General features: G+C 41.4%; 2 protein-coding genes across 8 annotated transcripts in view; one reads left to right on the top strand and one right to left on the bottom strand.

The window, feature by feature from the left end:
- The first annotated feature begins 4,545 nt into the window (after positions 1–4,545).
- SIPA1L1 (signal induced proliferation associated 1 like 1) overlaps positions 4,546–21,244 on the top strand; it is a 416,028-nt gene continuing 399,329 nt past the window's right edge. For 2 of the 7 annotated variants that reach the window (XM_026455874.1, XM_026455890.1), the window contains exon 1: positions 5,226–5,287. The gene's annotated coding sequence lies outside the window, so the exon portion shown is untranslated. Of the gene's footprint in view, positions 4,616–5,224; positions 5,288–5,505; positions 5,638–21,244 lie in introns of those variants that run through there. The other 5 variants (XM_026455879.1, XM_026455910.1, XM_026455881.1 and 2 more) reach the window with 5 other exon arrangements.
- On the bottom strand, positions 14,438–14,880 carry LOC111520340 (PDZ domain-containing protein 11-like). The gene is made up of 2 exons (XM_031935756.1): positions 14,712–14,880; positions 14,438–14,634 (listed from the first exon to the last, which is right to left on the bottom strand). The coding sequence occupies exons 1-2, from the start codon at positions 14,878–14,880 to the stop codon at positions 14,438–14,440; spliced, it is 366 nt and encodes a 121-aa protein (XP_031791616.1).

Below are 21,244 nucleotides of genomic sequence, written 5' to 3'. Positions count from 1 at the left end.
GATCGAACCGCCTCGGCCTCCCAAAGGGAACTGGTTTTGAGAGGGATATCTGGAATTCAGAAGGGCACTGGTTTTGGGGGAATACTTGGAGCTCATCAATTTTAAATATGTGAAGTTTGAAATACCTAGTACATAATCAGTTGCAGATGTTGAGTAGCAGATGGATGTACAAATTTGGAGATGGGGGAGATGACTAGCCTGGAGGTGTAAATCTGGGAGTATTTAATGTACAGATGGTATTTAAAACTATCAGACTGGTGAGCTCACCACAGAGTGAAAAGAGACCACAAAGAGATGTCCGAAGTCTGAGTCCTGCAGCCTTCTATGCTGAGAAGTTCAAGACCAGAAAGGTAGAATAAGAACTAGCAATAGACTCTTGGCTCAGAAGACAAGGGAAGAAAACATTTCAAGAACCAATATGGTTGCCCTCTTCCCTGCTACTGAGGGCTCCAGCCAGGTGAGCTTGGAAGTTGAGCACCAGATTTAGCAATGAGGAAGTCACTGATGCCCCTGAGAAGACCTGTTGCTGTGGACTAGTGGGGGTGAAAGGCTGCTTGGAGTGGATTCAAGGGAAGGGGATAGGAATTGAAGACATCAAGCATGGAAGAGCCTTTTGAAGATTCCAGTTATAAAATGAAGCAGGGAGACATAAAATCTAGGAAGCATTTTACTTTTTACCACGACAGATATTCCAGTATGCTTGTAAACCCTTAGAAGTGAAGCAGTAGAAAAGGAAAATTTGCTGATTCAAGAGAGAGTGGCAACAGCTGCTGAATCAATGTCCCTGAGTTAGAGGCGATGGCACTAATGCACAGATCTAGAGGCTAATCTCGGCTAAGAGCACCGAGAGTTCATAAGTGACAGGAAGGACAGAGGAGTATACGCAGACAGATGCAGGTAGGCTGGTAGACAGAGTGGTAGAGAGTGTATGTGTATTCAGTTCTCTTCTGATTATTTCTATTTTACCAACAAAAGAGGGAGCAAGGCCATTAGCTGGAAGTACTAGGAGAGGTTTAAGGAGGAGAAGGTGTGAAATAGTCCTTTAAAGAGGAGGGAACAGTACAGGGAAGTATAGCAGTTTTGCTGTTAATTGATTAACAGAATGTTAATTGGTTATAAAGTACTTGGTGTTTTAAACTAGTAATGAATACTACTATGTAAATGAGAGAAGGGGCATTTTCTAAGGAATCCAGTATTCACAGAAACAGGGTCACACCAATAAGGTTAAAACAATAAAACCCTAAAATTGAAACCACATGGGATATCACTTAATCCTGAATAATTTTGAGGGCACTTTGGATCTTTGTAATGGTTCAGAATAATCTTTCTAAATATCACTTAGAATAATGCCCTGTAGATGTACAGCTACTGGAGTTCTGAACTAAAAGGCCAGTTAAATCAGATTTTAAATGTAAAACATGCAAATGTGAGTGTTTATAACATTAAAAAATACATACAATTTCTTTGTATGGTAGGCCTCTGTGTCAAAATTCATTCTATAGTTGGTATATTCTATACATTAGGGTGTTTTGTTGGGTAGAATAACCAGAGGGAAATGAATTCACCTGGGTTTTAACAAACTAAGAAGCAAATAGGAAGGGAGTAACATAGTAAATGACTAGATGTTCTTATCACTAGAAAGGTTACATATCTTTTGTGTTGGAGGGCAAAGGGAAGGGATTGAGCAGAGATGGGTAGAGAAGCCAAGAAAGAGAGTGGACAGGAAGTGGACTGAGATCTAGTCTGTGCTCTTGGCAAACTCTCCATTCCTCCTTTCCCCCTTCTGCTGCCTGACATCTGCTATTTTGAAACCCTAGGAAGGTCAGGAGGATACAGCAGGAGTGACTGATCTAGAGAATGTGCAGTTGGAAACTAGGCTTTGGTAGCTTTCACTTTTTATCTCCTTTAGAAACAAGGATGAAAGTTCTGCCATCAGTGAGGGATAAATAGTAGCCTAGGGCCTTGAAAAAGCAGTTTTAGATCCCTGGGACAATTTCTACTATTTTACTATGTCTGAAGATTAGGGAAGTTATTTTTGTAATTTGAGGCCAACACCCATCTCTTGAGCCTTATAAGAAGCACTGAAGAATGTTAATAGATTTGGCTAGCATTTGGGTCAATTATTTCAAATGGCTATCTGGGAGTCATAAAACAGATGGCCCTGAAATTGTACTGTGTTGGTGGATGTAGATTGGCAGCCATCCTTTAAGGGCAAAATTATGTTAAAAGCTAAGCCAGAACAAATGAGCAACAACTGATTTATAATATTTTGCAATGTTATGAAAAATGGTTTCTTAAAACAGATTCACAGGACTGATGGTGATGTTCCATTGTGTTTCTTTGTGAAAATATATTAAACATACCAGTAAATGAATCTGAGGCCCTCCCTCCCTCCCTCGCTTCCTCCCTTCCTTCCTTCCTTCCTTCCTTCCTTCCTTCCTTCTTTTCCTCCCTCCCTCCCTCCCTCTTTCCTTATAGTTATTTTGGGAGTATGGATGTATTTAGTTTGCGTCTTTGGTTTTAATTAGAATATTTATTAAATAACAAGGAATCTGCTTTGAATTAGTGTAAAAGCAAATCATGAACTGTAGATTACCTTTGAAATTACTGTAACATGGTCAATATTTTTGTTGTCTTTGTAGTTGAGACAAGGGAAATTTTGAAATAAAATTGTCAACATTTAAAGAAAATTGTCAACAGGTAGCTACTCTTTGTGAAACTGACCTATAAAATCAAACTTTTTAATCATTTGCTGTAAAAGGAAGATTTGTTATTCATTGGAAAATTTTATAGGTCTAAGAGCTCTTATATGAAATATATATATATATATATATACACACACACACACATACATATGTATATATATATTTAGACAGGATCTCACTGTGTTGCCCAGGCTGGAGTGCAGTGGTGTGATCAGAGGCCACTGCAGCCTTTAATTCCTGGGCTCAAGTGATTCTGAAGCCTCAGTCTCCTGAATAGCTGGGACTATAGGTGCATGTCAACATACCTAGCTAATATTTTTTATTTTTGTAGAGACAGTGTCTCTCTATGTTGCCCAGGATAGTCTCAAACTCCTGGCTTCAAGCAGTCTTCCCACCTGGGCCTCCCAAAGTGCTGGGATTACTCATGTGAGCCACCATGCCGGCCAGCTATGGAATTTTAAAGCTGTAGTAACCTAACGTGGGGTACTCCCCACAGAAGATCAGAGAGATTAAATAACTTCTCAAGGAGACTCAATTATTAGTGGCACAGAAAAACTTAAACCCTAGTTTCCTGACTTTGTCTAGCATCACTTAGGTTTCTAATACACAAACTTTCATCGACAGGATTTAAACTTGCAAGCGACTGAAAAGTTTTGACTGCCTAGTCCTCATATGCTTAGGTTCATGCTTTAGGTTTCTAGTTCTGTGGGACTGAGTTAAATAATGGTTTTCCCATGTTCATGGATAGGAATTTTAAAAGTTGAGATATAATCCACATACCATGGAATCTATTTTTACTCATTCATTTTGAAATCTAAAGTTTAACTTAGAGTCACAATATCCATTTGACTTAGTGAGTATATAATAACCCTCACTTCAGAAAAGTTTCTACAGTTAAAAGAAGACACAGGCCTGAGAAGAATTCATCTTCATCCTTAATAGCATTTTGGAGTAGGTATAAAGGCGTCTGAGGATGCCTAATGATTTAAAAAAAATGGTGAATAGGGTTTTTATGAGGAAGATGTGGAGAAAGCAAAGATTATTACCATTGAAAAAGACAAGGTGTTAACAGAAATGGGAGGGTAGTTTATAATAGAGTCCAAACTTGACTGTACTTTTTAGGGTAGGGCCAAAGGCAAGTACTGAGGACAGTACTTGGACTGTTGCGTTCAACTTTTAAAAAAAGTAGCCAATAACTAGTATGGACCAAGCCTTCGGAGTCTCTGGGAATACAGAGATGAATGAGCCAGTTCCTGAAGAAGCCTAGTCTGGATGTGTGTGCGAGTTGAGAAGAGAAGGAGGGAGGGAGCATGGGGGTTGTGGGGGTGGAGGAATGAGATTGAAAGAAAAGCCTGAAAAACTGAATATATGGTAGAAATTTGGGCTGCAGAGATGTGCTGGCTCTTAGGCAGAAACCTGTCCCAGAACCTCTTAATACATTAACCTCATTTGCCAAATTTAGCCAGGTATCTTGACCCTGGTCTTCTAGAGATGCCCTCTTGAATCGGTTTAAAAATTATCCTTCCGCAACCATCCCTAGCTTTCCCCACTGCCAGTGCGCGAGGCAGGTTGAAATCTGCACCCACGTTTGCAGCCTCTGCTCTCCGCAGGAGACAGAAATCCAGGGCTTTGCCGTCGTCATAGCAACCAGAAGTTCCGCGGTCCCCTACCCTCCCGCGACTTCTTCCACTTCCTCCGCCCGCAAGGCCCAGCCGCCGCTTCTCTCGCGAGACTTGCGCGCAGTGCCGAGGCCCTCCGTGGTGATCTCACCCGAGACTTGGGGGAGAGGGAGGAGTGAAGGAGGGGAAGGAATGGGGCGGGAGGCGGGGAGGGGAAGGGCGAGTGAGGCGCCGCCACTGCCGGCAACTTTGTGAGCTAGTTCAGTGCGTGCGTGAGCGAGTGAGCGAAAAGTCAGTGCAGCGCCGAGTCCCCGGCTGGAGGGTCCCCGGGGAGGGCCAGGTCTGGGCCCCAGAGGCCGCCCCCGCAGCCACTCCATCCCCTCCCGCCTCTGTAGCTCCCTCCCTATTTCCTCCCCCACCGGTCCTCGGGGCCTTCTCGCCACCGTCGGCACTTACCTGTCCCCTCCCCCACGCGGTACGCACCTCCCCATCCCCCCCTACCTCGCGCCCATCTGGGACTTTGGAGCCCGGACCCCCACACTTGCTTCCCGTACTGGCCGCCCCCTCAGTTTTTTCTCCTGCAGGCAGGCGGGATGGGGGGCGCTGAGCCTCGGGGACGGCGCGAGCCGGGGCCCGGGCGCCTAGACAATAGTTGATGCCCGAGGACGGGGCCACCTCCGCCTGCTCCTCGGGAGCTCGGCCCCCGCCGGCCGCCCGCCAGCCTGCATTCCGGGTCCCCCTCAGAGCCAGGCTCGGGAATTGGGCTGATTCCACCCCCGCCTCCCTGGGGCCCCCCTCCGCTCCGCACTCGGCGCCCGCCCCGGCCCGGCCTCGTCGCTCTCCGCAGAGGAGGCGGCGAGTGAGCGCGCGCCGGCCGTCTACACGGTTTCTCTTTCTCCCCAGGGAGAGCGCGCGGCGGACGCGCCCGGGACGCGCGGCGGCACCGGGAGGCCGGGCCGAGCGGTAAGTGGTCCCCGCGCCCGGGTCCTGGGGGTAGTGGGGGTGCAGGACCGCTGACAGCCGCCTGCCCTGTTTCTGGCCGGGGTTGGGGTCCAGGGCCCGGAGCAGGACCCCAGGAGGCCGGTTGAAGTTTGATTTTCGATTTGGTGGCTTGCTGATAGCGCAGCCCGGCGGGGGCGAGTCCAGCTCTACCGCGCCCGGCGCGCGCGCACGCGCCCCAGAACCCGAATCTGCACAACTACGGGGCAGGCGCCTCTGCGGGAGTCCAGGAGACCCGCGTCCCAGTCTCGGCGGTTGCGTCCACCCCGCTGAGCTGGTCGCCACCTGGCGACCCTTCCCTTCCAGTCACCTGGGTGAGCGCTTTGCAGCCTGAGCTGGAGTAGGCAGGCCGAGTTGGTTGAGTTGTGGGAAATGGAGACGAACAGCTCGGTGCCTGGGGGTGGTTAATTTCCCCTTTGGGGGTCTTGGGGACATGAAATTTTGGGATGCTGTAACCTGATTTCCAGAGAGCGAGTAAACTGCGAAAGGGCTGGGGAGGCGCGAGGGTGCTGCAAAAAGAACTTTTCCTCCTTCGCCCCATCTGTTACCAGCTTCTCTCCTGACCTTAAAGGAAATTTCCGAGGCTCTTAAAAAATCGGTCCACGGCATTTCCAGGTGGACCAGTAATCGTGTTGGGCAGGTTGAAATTTCATCGCGGTTTGGAAAACAGAGAGACATGGGAAATGGCTCACTTTCAATGAAGATGTTTAGCTGAATTGTTGGCATTCGTTTTCTAAGGGAAGCATTTGGGGATTGATGGCTCCTAGACTACATTTACCTTATAGGTTTTATTTTCGCTGACGGGTAGTTTAGAGGCAGCATTCACTGAAATGCATACTACCTGTGAAACGATCATGTTTCTAAACTGGAGCCAGCGATGCGATGCAAATTTCAGAGTAAAGGTGTCGACTTTCATCAGGTTCCAGGTCTATCTGGATGGACTGGGATTGGCGTTTCCTCTATAAAGCAAACCTTTCATGTTGAAACTCTGAGTCAGACTCTTAAAGCCATTGTTTTTATGCTGGTACTCTGTGGGAGTTAAGTGTCAACTTTCTCCTGTTTTCTCCTATGGAGTATCCGTCCAAGGCAAAGATTCTCTGACCGAATCTTTTGGAAATGCACAAGGTTAGATCGTACTGAGTTCTGCAGCCAGTTTAGTAACAGTATTAATTTTCTGTATAATCCTGATTTATCGACTTTAAGTTTTCTCTTCGTTTTTTGAAAGCTGCAATTAAGCTACCTTTACCAGGATTTAAAAAAGGGTAATATGAAACAGTGGTAATAGCAGTAGGTCTCAGCTAGTTTATTACGGCCACTGATGTGTCCAACTATTAGATGACATCCCAGTTATTAACTACAATATTAATATTAAAACATTTTCCCATGGAATCAATTATGCTAAAGCATTAACAATTAACAGTGCATTTAAAATGATGAGTGATTGTTTCCACATAAATGGTTAGAGGCAAAATAAGAGATTTGGGGGATGAATGACTTTATGTCTCTGACAACGAATTTTCTTATCTTATTAATGCTTAAGTAAAGGACTCTTGAAGTTGACTGTCATTTGATTTTTCTAGTTGACTGAGAGAACAAGTTTGGTGAGTGGCTTGAGGCAGTCAGTAGGTGTTGCTGTTGTTAGCTTCTCTGCAGTTCCTGCTTCTGAGTTTGAAATTGCAATTCTGGTACAGTGAACTTTTAAAATCTGAAGTATCAGTCAGTGATAGTTGTGATTTCATTGGAGGATTCTATGGCAAGGCTGACTTGAACTCCAGGTAATAATTGCAAAGCAGCTCTCTGATATTTTGTATTGAAATTGATTTAACACTTCATTTGTCTCTGCCCTTTCACTAGTATTTTCAGGCTTCTGCATTTGCTTTGCTTTTGCTTCGAAGTATGTGTGTAATTCTGGTATAGTGCCCCCACCTTGATTGTTTAGGAACTTTTAAAAAACACCTTCTAGTAAGTTTATTGAAGTCATAGATTGAGGATTGCTTGGGATTAGCAGTTTTGTAGACTTTGGGGGGATCTTGGTTGAGTTGTGATGTGTATGTTCTATGTTAAGTTGCAGTCTGAATTTTTAGATAAATGACTGTTTTTCTTTTTTTCAAAAATCTCCTTGAGCTGTGAAATGGGAGCAGGGGAGAGATGAAATGGTATGAGAGTGGAATTTGGTGAAAAGTTTGTCATGATTAATAATATGACTATATGCCTCTTATCAGTCCTTACCATTGTATTATCATTGTTATTGGTCCGTATTAGTGCACAAATGAAGTATGAATATCCTGAAGATTTTTTTGTGACATCTCAGATTTTAAGCCTTCTGGTTCGCTGACCATATTCGATTTTCTCTATGGAAGACAAATAGACTCATTCCCATAATAAAGAACTAGAGCTCTGATAGAGCACACTTTTTTTTTTTCCCTTTGGATCAAATCATGGAAGTTCAAATCTGAAAATAAATTCAGAAATTCCTTTTTTCCCCATTGCATCCCTATATTCCTAACCTTTTGAGTGGTGAGTCAAGCAATATTTATTGATTGCCGCTATCTGGCAGGTGCATTTTTAGTTTCTGTGATTCCAGTGATGAGCAAAAGAGTGTACCTGGCCGCATGGAACTTGTGGTCCAGTGGGACCATTTGTAGTAATATTTCCTGGCATGGAGTTATGGTATCCTGATGTCCCCATAAAGGTTATACATAATAGGCAATTATTTTTGAATTGTAATATATTTAAACATTTTGAAATAATGTAGCCTACTATTTGTCATCAGAAGGTCTGGGTTTCAAATACCTGCCCTGCCATTTTCGTTGTGAGATACTGAAAAATAATTGAACTTCTTTCTGAACTTTACTGTTGTTTCCTGCAGAGATGGGCTCAAAACTTGCTTCACAGATGAGCTACAAAAATTAATGAGACTATATGTATGAAAGTACTTTGTAAACTATAAAGTCTTATTTGTAATAGGGTTTTCTTTTTGTTGGACAGATTCATGGATTGTTGGAACTAGGAGGGATTTTTACTCATTTGGTTCATGTTTCCCGTTTTACATATGAGGAAACTGAAGCCCAGAAAGTGGAAGTGATTTGTTGAAGATTATAGAACTGATTAATAACTGGGCAGTGATTGGAAGACAGGTGTCCATATTTAATTTTATTTGTTTATTTTCTGTTTTTTTTTTTCCTACCTTAGAGCCTGTTATGTTAAAATTTTACTGCTTTCTCTCCCCACTTAAGAGTTCAGTATTTATTAAATATCCAAAATGAGGAGATGCAGAACTTAAGGAAACGAACAATCTATGGTAAGGTTGTAAAGCTATGAAAACAACATTGATGTAGTGTTTGGTAACCAAGCTTCATAGTTACTCAAATGACAAAATTATGGAAAAAGAAAATATGAGTTAAAGTTTCTACATAGTAGAGCCTGTAGGTTTTCTTATTTTTGTTTCATTTTAAAATAAATCTTTATTAGCTCAGAGCATAATGTACTCTTTAACTCTTTAGAAAAGCTAAACTCATTTTATTTTGCTTTGTCTTTTTCTTCTTTTTTTAAACTCTTTTCAATTTGCAGAAGAAATTAGGTGTACCATTTTTGTTTCTGGACCATGGCCAACTGAATTTTAGACCTTTTTTCTCAGTGACATGTAAGCGTAACCAGAGATTGGGGCTGGGGGTGTTAGTCAGGTGGAGAGATAAAACAGGACATAAAACAGGAACATGTAGGAGCTTCCTGTTGAAAATGGGACTGATTTATGTTGTGCCACCCTACCTTCCAGTAGAGTAATCTGAGCCAGCAGAGAAGAAACTTCCCTGCTGGTTTGGTGAATGCTCTTGAGGTGAGGGGATTTCCTTCTCCCGGGAGGAATAAGCGTTGTGGTATTCTGCCAGTGCTCACACAGAAGTTTGGGTCTTATTCTACAGACAGATGCAGTAAAACAAGGGTGTTCCACTATCCCTGGAGACTGACAATCCGACCTTCTACCTGCTGCACTTCTACTTTTTTGGTGTGGGAAATAAATTGGCCTCACTGAATTTTTGCTTTTAGTTTTTTTCTATGCCCAGCTAATCAAAAACAAAAACAAAACCCACACACTTTGATGACACCTTGCTTTCAAAGGTTTTATTTAAGTTCTTAGATGCTTTATTTATTCCTAGATGCTAGCTCATTCATTTTTTTCAGTGAACTGTTGATGAGCTCTGAAGTGAGTCTTAGAAGCATGGGAAAGATTTGTGGCTTCTGGGTCTTATGGATGATTTGCATAAGGGACAGAACAACACAGTGATTTGGTTTGTAATCATGAGGGTACAAAAAACCACGAGGGCAGATCTTTTAACGGTAGGTAGTGTTCCCCAGTCAACAACCATTTTCTCCTTTTATTCTGGCCTGGAGAGAGTAAGATAACCCCATCTGCAAACAGAACAGCGTGTTTTCTTAAAGGCATAGAGAGATGACACCAAAATGACATGGAGGGATGTCAGGGGCTTCTTTAGCTGGCCCATAATAAGTAGTAGTGCGTTGGTGGGTGTGCCACAAAGTCAGGTGAAGCCATTTCTCTTTGCCTCTGGAAGTCTGGGATGAGAAATTTCAACCTGTAGATTTCCAATTTGTTGCTTGTCATGTTGCACTAAGTTCTCCCTCTAATTAGGATTATAGTATGCCTAAGTTTAAATTGCGGGAAGCAGGCAATTACATAATGTTAGATTTCCCTTTTTCCAATTCAGGAGAGACAGGAGAATGTGTGCTTGTTGGGAATGCCAGCTTGGGGAGGGAGAATTGCTGGTTCACAAAAACTTGGGGGTCACTCAAAGGCAACTTGAGCAGAACTGACAGCCAATGCTGCTGCCATTGGATTCCTTTTTCCCTCTTTCCTCCCACAGAGCAGGTCTAGGTTAAATGAATTTCACAGATATGAAAGTTAATTGTGGTTATTTCTCTTCTCTTCCTACCTTTTCCATAAAACCTTTTACCAAAGCTACGAACAGGTATAGTCATTGATGGTTTTGTGGTTCAGCGACTTGCTTCCCCCCCCCCCCCTTTTTTTTTTTTTGAGATGGAGTCTTGCTCTGTCACCCAGGCTGGAGTGCAGTGGTGCTACCTCGACTCACTACAACCTCTGCCTCCTGGGTTCAAGTGATTCTCCTGCCTCAGCCTCCCGAGTAGCTGGGATTACAGGCACAAGCCACCACACCTGGCTAATTTTTATATTTTTAGTAGAGACAGGGTTTCACCATGTTGGCCAGGCCAGTCTCAAACTCCTGACCTCAGGTGATCCGCTTGCCTCAGCCTCCCAAGTGCTGGGATTACAGGCGGGAGCCACTGTGCCCAGCCGACTTGCTTCTTTTTATAGTAAGTTCTGAACTGCTCAGAAGAAAGCTATTGAGAAAGAAAAGCAAAGGGCTGTGTGCCTAACGATCTTGTTCCTATAATCAAGACTTGACTATGGTCAGTGTCTTTTACTTTGGCCTCCATGTTATTGTTCTGTAATTCATTTTCTTCATATCGTAAATTATTTATCTAGATAGGAAATCTAATTTGCTTTTTTTTTTTTTTTGAAATGGAGCCTGTCACCCAGGCTGGAGTGTAGTGGTGTGATCTCTGCTCACTACAACCTCTGCCTCCTGGGTTCAAGTGATTCTCCTGCCTCAACCTCCCAAGTAGCTGGGATTACAGGCATGGGCCACCACACCCAGCTAATTTTTGTATTTTTGATAGAGACAGGGTTTCACCATGTTGACCAGGCTGGTCTAGAACCCCTGACTTCATCCTCCCGCCTTGGCCTCCCAAAGTGCTGGTATTACAGATGTGAGCCATTGTGCCCGGCCCAATTTGGTATTTTTTGAGCTCATTGCCTTTCCTTTAATAGTCTCTACCTCCCAGAATTGATTGGACCTTTGTTTTATTTTTTTTTTTTGAGACGGAGTTTTTGCTCTTGTCATGCAGGCTGGAGTGCAGTGGCGCGATCTTGGCTCACTGCAACCTCTGCCTCCCGGGTTCAAGCGATTCTCCTGCCACAGCCTCCTGAGTAGCTGGAACTACAGGCACGCTCCACCATGCGCAGCTAATTTTTTGTATTTTTAGTGGAGATGGGGTTTCACCATATTGGCTAGGCTGGTCATGAACTCCTGACTTCAGGTGATCCGCCCGCCTCTGCCTCCCAATGTTCTGGGATTATAGGCATGAGCGCCCGGCCTGAACCTCTATTTTTAAAAATGTTTCTTTTCAGTTCTTGATGCTCTCAGAGAAGCAGCTGCTAAGTGAACTGTGGTATCCCATGCCTTCAGGAAGAGAGAGTCTGCTTATTTGGAGGTGCTTATAAGATAGAGAAATATAAATTAATAGGATGTCCTAAAATTTTCACCAAATTTGACTTCTATTGCTTGCTTCACCTGTATATACCTAGGAATAAAAATGGAGTCAGTTTTTTTCCATATTCTTGCAAGAAGCATGGGGCTGTGGCTCTGAACTATACTGCTTGACTTTTAAAGACTTTTCAAAAACACATGTTCTTGAAATGAGGATTAAATGTGTAGTTGATTTAACTCCTCACTTTTCCCTAACCATACTTTTGGTTGCTCCACTGAAGACCTCAGAAGCTTCTGCCAGTGTGCTTTCCCAGAGCTTAACTTCTTAGTACTGGTATTTGACATATGAAGAGAGTGCTCTGTGTGCATATGTGTGCATGCTTGTGTGTGTGTTTGTGTAGTGGGGGCAGGTTTGACTCCTAGCTCAGAATGTGCTCTTGGGAAACATGTTAGGAAGCCTGAATATGGTTCCTAAACCATGTCTCTTTTCCAGTTTGAGAAATGCCTGTGGTTCTTCAGAGTCTCAGTGTTGTTTTATTTTTTAAATTAGGATCTTAATGATGATCCTTTGTAACAGGAAGCAAGGTGTAGTAAATTGCATAACAAAATAATGTTTCAGTAGATAAATGGTAGGTTACAGAGAGCTGTAGGATTCACAGAAAAGGCTTATTAAAAGTTCAAGAACCTCAGCCTAGTAATTGCTTTGGATGAGATTGTTCTGAAGGCCATTTTCAAGGTGGTGGTTAAAAGTAGTGGTTTTCTGTGGTTTGGATGGGGGTGTGTGTGGGGGAAGCAGTGAGTGCTTGAGTAGAGAATCACAGTGAACCTTGAGGCTTTTCTCCTGGGGGAGAATGTTAGATATTGAGGTTGATGGGTGATTTCAAGAAGCTCAGTAGGTGATTCTGTTATGCTTCTTCCCCACCTAGTTGAAAACACAGTGACTTTTATGTAATTTTTAGATCTGTGCTTGACAATTAGGTAAATAAGTAGTGGACTTAAACCAGAGTGTAGCGAACTGGGGATTGTAGAAACTTCATTTTGGATGGGTGAAAAGGAGAGCCTCTGGATCTTTCGTAGAGGCCCATTGATTCAAAAAGACAACTTGGAAGAACTCCTCAAATGACTGCCAGCAGTTTAAAGGGTCAGGCTGCTTAGACTCCTGCAGTGGAGATGGGACATGTACATGCAATTTGATAATTGTATGTTAGCACTTCTTTTAAAAAAATTGTAGTAAAAACACATAAAGTTGACCATTTCAACCATTTTTAAGTGTTCAGTAGTATTAAGTATATTCACTTTGTTGTGAAACAGATTTCCAGGACTTTTTCATCTTGCAGATCTGAAACTCTGTAAGCGTTAAACATTGGCCCCCATTTCCACCTCCCACAGAGTCTGGCAACCATCATTCTTTCTGTTTCTATGAATCTGACTACTTGAGGTAACCTCATATAAGTGGAATCATGCAGTATTTGTCTTTTTGTGACTGAATTATTTGACTTAGCATATAATCCTCAAGGTTCATCAATGTTGTAGCATGTGACAGGATTTCTGTCTTTTTAAAGGTTTAGTAGTATTCCATTGTATGAGTTTACCACATTTTGTTTATCCATTTATCTGTGGATAGATGTTTGGGTTACTTCTACCTTTTGACAGTTGTGATTGTTGCTATGAACGTGGGTGTGCAGATATCTCTTCAAGACCCTGCTTTTAATTATTTTGTATATATACCCAGAAGCAGGATTGCTGGATCATATGATAGTTTTATTTTTAATTTTTTGAAGAACCTCTATACTGTTTTTCATAGTTGTACTAACTATTTTACAATCTCATCAACAGTTCATAAGGGTTCTAACTTCTCCACATCCTTACCAATATTTATTTTGTTTTTTTTAAAAAATTAATTAATTAAACAAATTTTCGCGATAGGGTCTCCCTCTGCCACTCAGGCTGGAGTGCAGTGGTGTGATCTCAGCTCACTTCAATGTCTGCCTCCCAGGCTCAAGTGATCCTCCTGCCTCAGCCTCCCGAGTAGCTGGGACTACTGTTGCACACCACCACACCCAGAGCTAATTTAAAAAAAAAAAAAAAAATTAAACAGTAACCATCTTAATGGATGCGAGGTGATATCTCATTATGGTTTTGATATATGTTTCTCTGATGATGAAGTTGATTGCATTTTCATATTCTTGTTGGCCATTCGTATATTATCTCTGCATACGTGTCTGTTCAAGCCCTCTGCCCATTTTTAAATTGGGTTTTTTTATTGTTGTTGTTGAGTCGTAGGAGTGCTTTATATATTCTGGATATATGTTTTTTTTCTTCGGCATTGTGTTTTACTTTTTGAGGGAGAGGCTAGGAGGAGGAAGGGGTGAAAACAGGGTCTCATTGGAGTCTCCAAAGTGTATGAAACCTCTGGTAGTACAAGAATGGGATGAGATGAGATGGCCAGGCAAGTCAGATGGAAAATCCCCAAGATTGTTTTTGCTACTGATTTCTGTAATTAAAATGTGACAGGTGGAAAGGACTAGTACATGGAATTCAATAAATGTCACTTGTCTTTCCTAACTAGGTTCCTCACTGTCTAGGTTATGCCTAGATACATCATCATCCTTCTTCTTTCAGGGAATGAAGCTCACCTAGAAAACTGGGGAACTAAAAGTGCAATACAGTTTGGATAATGCAGTTGGTTAGCTGTCTCCCGTCCTCTCAACTCCACTATTCCAGGGAGGGGCTGAAAGTAAAAGTGGCTCCCCTGAAGTCTAGTCAGCACGTCGTGGGAGAGTCCACATGAAGGGCTGTAGTCTGTAACTGTCTAGTGCACAGTCCTCTCTTTTTGGTGATAATAATTGTAGGGAAAGAAGCGGACATGCATGCTGATTTCACGAGCTGTCTTCAGGATCTCAGCAGCCTTGCTGTGCTCAGTATCTTGGAAATCCACATCATTCACAGCTAGAACTTGGTCCCCTTCCTGAAGTCCTGCTCTATGTGCATCAGAGTCAGGAATCACCTTGGAGATGAAGATGCCTTCATCTCATCTGGGAGATGAAGCTGGGAGGCCTTTCCTCCTCAGATGTTAAATCCCAGCTGAGCTCCAGGAGGCTTCTTCAGTGTGATGGTTTGGGGCAGAAACTGGGTCAACTCATTGTTGTAGTCTGGGCGGGGTACCCTCTCATGAGGAGGAATCCATGCTGGAGGATTCTCATAGGCAGGCAGGAAAACCACTGGGTAGTCATCATAAGGAATCTGGCTGTCCATCTTGGGCAAGGCCCAGTGGGCAGTCCCCAGTGACCTCAGGCTTTGCTCCATATTCTAGATATTAACTCCTTATGAGATAGATTACTTGCAAATATTTTCTTCCATTCCAGGTTGCTTTTTTGCTCTGTTGATTGTGTCCTTTGATGCACAAAAATTTTTTAGTTTGGTGTAGTCCCTGTCGGCTAATTTTGCTATTGGTCATGTCCAAGAAATAACTGCCAAGTCCAAAGTAATGAAACTTGTGTTTTCTTCAGAAGTTTTATAATTTAGGTCTTACATTTATGTCTTTAGTACATTTGGAGTTCATTTTTATGTATAGTATAAGGGTCCAACTTTGATTCGTTTGCATGTGGGTGTCTTATTTTTTCCAGCACCATTTGTTGAGGAGACTGTCCTTTCCTTATTGAGCAGTCTTGGCACCCTTGCCAGAAATCATTTGACCTATATATGTGGGTTTATTTCTGGGCTGTCTATGCTATTCCGTTGGTCTGTTTGTCTGTTTTTATGCCATTATCACACTGTTTTCATTGGTAATACGTTCTGAAATCGGGAAGTGTAAGTGGCACTTTAAAGTTATGCTGTTTTAGATATTGAGTAATAAAGAAGTGACATTAAACAATTCAAAGAATTTTTTCTGTTTTTGAAGGGTCAAGACACACTTAGATAATGAGGTAAGTTGATTTTAATGGCAGAATGTATGAGGCTATCAATTGGCAAGGAGTGTAGTAAATAAAAGCTGTGTGTCTAGCACTTCCGGTTTGCAAAGTACTTTCACAGGTATTGATTCCAGTGTCTTGGGAAAGCTTCAAAAAGGCAATGAATCTTGAATTATCACAACAGTCAGATGTGTACCTTAGTGGGTGTTCATACCCGACACTCTGTGTCAGTTGCATCACAGTGATATAGAGAAATTATTATAAGAACTGTCAACTCGTGATAATTTTTTCCTTGATGCTGTGTTGTCTTTCCTTTTCCAATCCAGTAGTTTCAGATTTCCTGTATCTGCTTGTTGAATAGCAGTGGGCCCCATATAAAGGTAGAATACTTAACCACAGTACTGTTTTATATTTTGGATGTGTTAAAAAAACAAAAACAAAACAGAAAACTGATCTGGCTGGGTTATATAGGATGAATTGAAGGCAAAAGATTGAAGTCAGAACAGCAAATTTAGTGGCTGCTATAGTAACTAATTTCGGCTACTTAAGACACATGTTCTCATCTTCTTAATACAACGGTGGGGATAATTTTGGTTGAGTATATTATTTGAAGGGACATTTGGTAGAATTTCCTTGGAAGAAAAATGTAGTATGCTTGTATGTAGTAGGCCTATCATAAAGATTTGTTTATTAGTGACCAAATGAATTTGTATCTGCAAGATATGTTGATGGTGATCAAATGAATTTTTGTTTGCATGGGTAGGTCTCTAAGGAGTAATTTATTCGCTTTTCCTGTAGGTGTTTATTGAATCCCATTATATGCCAGGGGCTGGTGGCTGCTACTGGTAAACAGGATACATGGTTCCCGTTCTTGTATAGCTGATACTCTTCTAGTGACTTATGTGGTCCTTTTCAATGTTCTGTTCCTCTCCTCTGATTGGATTTTTCTTTTAGTCATAGGCCACCTGTTTTACTTTTGATGCAAAAACAATTGCAGTTGTTTATGGTCCTATATTAAATATTATTTATATATAGAGAGAAATAAACAATAGTCAATTGCATTTTGGTTTCCAAGGAGATATATCTTGGCAAAATTTATTTTATCAAGTGCTTTTCTAAGAAAGAGAACCAAAGGAAACTGGCTGTAATGCCTTTTGGTTAAGATTTTCCCGAGGACCCAGATAGGGTTTTAAAATCTTGGTTTCTTCTACTCCCACACCCACTCCAAAATAATCTGGAAAGCTAGTTATGACTAATGCTGGATTTTGATATTGATCGTTGGAGCTTTGAAGAGTCATATAACCCTTCTGGATCTTCATTCATTCATTCACATTCACTCATTCATTTCTTCATTGACTTAATAAGTCTTCATTGTTTACCTATTATGTATCAAGTAATCTCTTCTTTGTAAAAGAGAGAAAATTGAGGGTTGATTCAGTTTTCTTTTAAGACCTACTATAAAAGTTCTATAAATTTGTTACTATGATTTAGTAAGATTTAAGCCTTTTTATAGATAGTAGAAATGTTTTTGAAAGAACTGAAGAAAGAAATTTATAGAGTTTTTGTTTTTAATTCTGAAATATTTTAGTGAGAAAATTCTATAATGGTGGATAATTTTAGTATTAGTTTCATTCTGATCTGAAACCAATCAACATTTAAACTCAGCTCAGAGTTTTTCTTTGTAATTTTGGTAGTAGACAATTCTGAATCTAACCTTTCTGTTGTTACTGATAACACCCTGAAAACTTAATTCCTGTTTCAGATGATTGGTATAATGTGTGTGTAGGAGATTTGAAAATGCTTGTTAGGTGCTCGGTTCTGAATCTTTTAGAGTGTGGTCATTTTGGTGTGTAGTAGTCTGGGGATAATGGTAACATCATGTCACTGACTGCAGAACAGTCACACTGAAGATCTGAGTGCCATTACTGTGATAATTAAGCAGATGTTTGCTCATGCTGCCAAAAAAGTAATATTCAGAGTTCCTAGTGTGAGATTTCATGGCTTTATAAAGTGGTATTTTCATTTTCACTTGTTGGAAATTCAACATAGTATTGACTATACATGAAAAGATTCAGTTATGCAAAGTAAAATGTGAGAATTTCCTCCCATGTGGATTGTTGCTTTTCGTAAATCTGGTTTCAGTGTTACCAAAGAACAGTGGAAGATTTGTTCTAGTCCTGGCTCTACTACATACTAGTTGTGTGACTTTGGCTGTCTTTCATTTACTAATTAACAGTATCGTTATGCACTTCCTAGATGGCAGATAACGTTCTCATCCTAGGGATACATCAATGAACAACTCCGATTGAGATGGGAAGCCGCTGGAGGGTTTTGTACAAAGGGTTTTGGTCTGACATCTTTAAAGAGTGGCACTCTGTCGTGCAGGGGAGTAGAATGTGGAGGAGTGCAAAGGTGGAAAGAGGGGGATGTTAGAGGTTTCTAGCAATGTTCTGTAGGTGAGTGAGATATGATAGCAGCTGTGGAGGTGATGAGAAGTGAGTGGTTTCTGGATAAATCTCAGGCAGGGCGAAAATGATTCACTGATGGGTGAGATGATGTGGAGTGCGACGAAGAGTGCACTCAAGGATGACACCGAGGTGTTTAGCCCGAGCAGCTGGAATAATGCGGCTGCCATTTACTGAAATGGAGATGCCTGGAGGAGCAGGTTTGGGTGCGGTATTAAGAGTTGATCTGTACTTGTTGGATATGAGATGCAAGTTGACTTGCCAAGTGGAGCAGTCAGGTAGGCAGCTGGGTGGGTCAGTCAATCTTCATGAGCTTTAGTTTTCTTATCTGAGAAATGGGGAAAGTATCTGCCCTTGTCAGAATTCTTGAGATCAAATGAGAAAAAAAAAGTTAAAACTTGTAAAGCTGTGTCTTGTATTATTTCTGGAAAGTAGACTGGCTGCCATCTTGTGTCCTTTGTGGTCTCTTTTGCACTATTTAACTCATGGGCCACATTGTATTGTGGAAAGTTAGCATATGCCCTCCAAAGCCTGGTTTCTTTCCCAGTAGATGTGAAAGCTTTCTCTTTGATCCCTCCTGCAATTCCTGGGCAGCTTCTGGGAGAACTTGGTATGTATGTATTTCAGTTATCTCCAGGGTGTCAGAGGGCTTCATTTTGTGTAGAGCCAGTACTTGGGAGTGTGGTACCAGACTTGCCTCTTAATAAACATAGCTTTGGGCCAAAGTAATTTATTTAGGTGGGAGGGCATTGTAATAGAAAAATGGCTCTTATCTTTCTCAAATTCTTTATTTTAGGCTTTCTTCGTAACTTGAATCCATTAACAGATAGGGTCTAATAGGTCAGATGATTGAGGGAGACCACTCTTCATGTTTCTTGATTCAGAATACTTATATATTTTTAGGTTTTTTGACTGCTTTAGATTTTTCTGTAGGCAGGTGAAATACGTTAAGTATGTGTTTGAATCTATTGAATTAAAATTCGCTTAGGATCCACCATGTTGAAAGTGTCCGTCTTTTATTTTAATCAGTGGCATTTTGAATTTATTAAATGTCTGTCATTAGAGGTAGTAGTAAATAGTTATGTATTTGAAATGTAGTACTTTTATAATCTATGCTTTCCCACCAGTTGATGGTTCCTTTAAGAATGTCTTGGCTGGGCATGGTGGCTCACACCTGTAATCCCAGCACTTTAGGAGGCTGAGGCAGGCGGATCACGAGGTCAGGAGTTCGAGACCATCCTGGCTAACACGGAGAATCCCAGTGTCTACCAAAAATACAAAACATTAGCTGGGCGTGGTGGCGGGCGCCTGTAGTCCCAGCTACTCAGCAGGCTGAGGTAGAAGAATGGAGTGAATCCAGTAGGCAGAGCTTGTAGTGAGCCGAGATCATGCCACACTGCACTCTACGTTGGGTGACAGAGTGAGACTCCGTCTCAAAAAAAAAAAAAAGTCTTTAGCCAACAGATATGGTGGTTTTGGGTTCTTCTAATCCACAAGCAGTTTTGAACAGAAACACTGTCACTCTTCACTGCTGTCCTTGTTTGATTATCAGTCAGCAGGTTTCCGCTGGGCATCAGCTGTGTGCGCCCATTGCAGGTCCTCTGATTTCAAAAGGTCCTGACACATTCAGTGAATATAACTTGATGACTGCCATCTAAGTAAGTATGGTAACCATTGGAACACCATCTAAGTAAGCATTCTAAGTGTTCGGTGGAAAGAGAATGGTAATGGCTTTAATAATTAAGGCATCAGGGAGGTAGGAACCATGTTTTTCAGGAGATATCATGGGGGCAGAAGTTCTATTGGATAGTTTTCTTATATGTTTCAAGCAAAAGGACCTCTCTACATGAAGGCTTTTGTTAGGTCTTCAGATTTGTAAAATAGGTTTACCCGTCTGCTCAGTAATTGTTAAGTTACATAGTCTTTTGCTTTTCATTGAATTGGCTTACTATACATTATATTGTTTCAGCCTCTAAGAAACGGAACCATAGGTACCCAGTATAATATTACTCAACATAATTGTTCATAATTGTTGAAGAGAAACCCCAAACTTTGTCTTTCCCTTTTAAGTACATATTAGAACATTTTGGTCAATTGTAAGAACTAATTTAAGAAGGGATCTATATGTTTAAATCTGTATCTTTTTCATGCTTAATTTTTCCCCCAGAGGGAACATGACTGTCTTAGTCTTCCTAAAGTGTCTTTTAGGCTTTCCAAATTGTCTGGTGGCTTTTTATTTGAACTTAAGTGTAATAGTTGCTTTCATTGGAGAGATGCCGAGTGTCTGAGGTCGCAGTAATTATTTATGTACTCCTAAAGTTTTTTTAAATAACGACTTTGTTGAGTTATAATTCTCTATTTAAATTAACAAGTCAGTAGTTCTTAGTATATTCATACGTTCTGCAACTATCTCTATAAACAATTTTAGGACATTTTGATTATCCCACAAAGGAACTCCAAACCCATTTGCAGTCACTCCCCATTTCTTTCCAGCCACACCCTTCCTCCCTGACCCCAGCCCTAGGCTACCACTAACCTACTTTCTGTCTTTATAGATTTGCCTTTTCTGTTGGTTTCATATAAATGGGATCATACAATATGTTGTATTTTGTGACTGGCTTCTTTCACCTAACTCTGTCAAAGCACATTTTATTTTTTGCAAGTGCTTTAACTTTGGTGGTAATGTTACAGATTAAGGATTCAAAACCAAATATTCCCTGTCTACTGACACAGAAATTACAACCTGTGCTGGGACCAGAGAAAATAGCAAAACGACCAGTTAGTTACTATGTGTGTTTGTAGAACAGGGAGTGAACTTTGAAGCTTTCATAAAATAAAACCACCCTAGTACTAACCAACCAGTGCATTCAGTACATGTGATTGCGTAATTGTCTTACTGCTCCTTTCCAGAGTATTGTCCTGCTTCTTCCTCAAATTTCTAGCAACTCTTAGAAGTCATTTCTGATTCTTCCCTTTCTTTTACTTTTGGTCTGATGTGTGACCAAGCTTTATCATTGTTTTCCCTCTGAATTGATTTTATTTTTCGGCTTTTGCTCTTAGTTTTATTATCACCGTCTTAGAGTGGACCTTGACCCCTGTATCTAAGTAGCTGTAGCTAAGTGGCTGTAGTAGCCTCCTTTCTGACCCCTTTGACTCCTGCTGTCCCATTCTCCAGGCCATCTTGTCTGATCGTTCTTTTTAAGGGACCACTTAGTTACATGTACCACCCTGGAGGAATTCAAG

Source organism: Piliocolobus tephrosceles, chromosome 6, assembly GCF_002776525.5.
Source record: "Piliocolobus tephrosceles isolate RC106 chromosome 6, ASM277652v3, whole genome shotgun sequence".
Taxonomy (NCBI): Eukaryota; Metazoa; Chordata; class Mammalia; order Primates; family Cercopithecidae; genus Piliocolobus; species Piliocolobus tephrosceles.
This window is presented reverse-complemented; position numbering and strand designations above follow the sequence as displayed.

What these genes read in the sequence shown, in the direction of transcription:
- LOC111520340 (XM_031935756.1), bottom strand. Translation starts at nt 14,880, where the DNA reads ATGGACAGCCAGATTCCTTATGATGACTACCCAGTGGTTTTCCTGCCT. An exon ending in GAAGAAGCCTCCTGGAGCTC is followed by an intron (nt 14,635 to 14,711) that starts AGCTGGGATTTA and finishes TCTTCATCTCCA; the next exon opens with AGGTGATTCCTGACTCTGAT.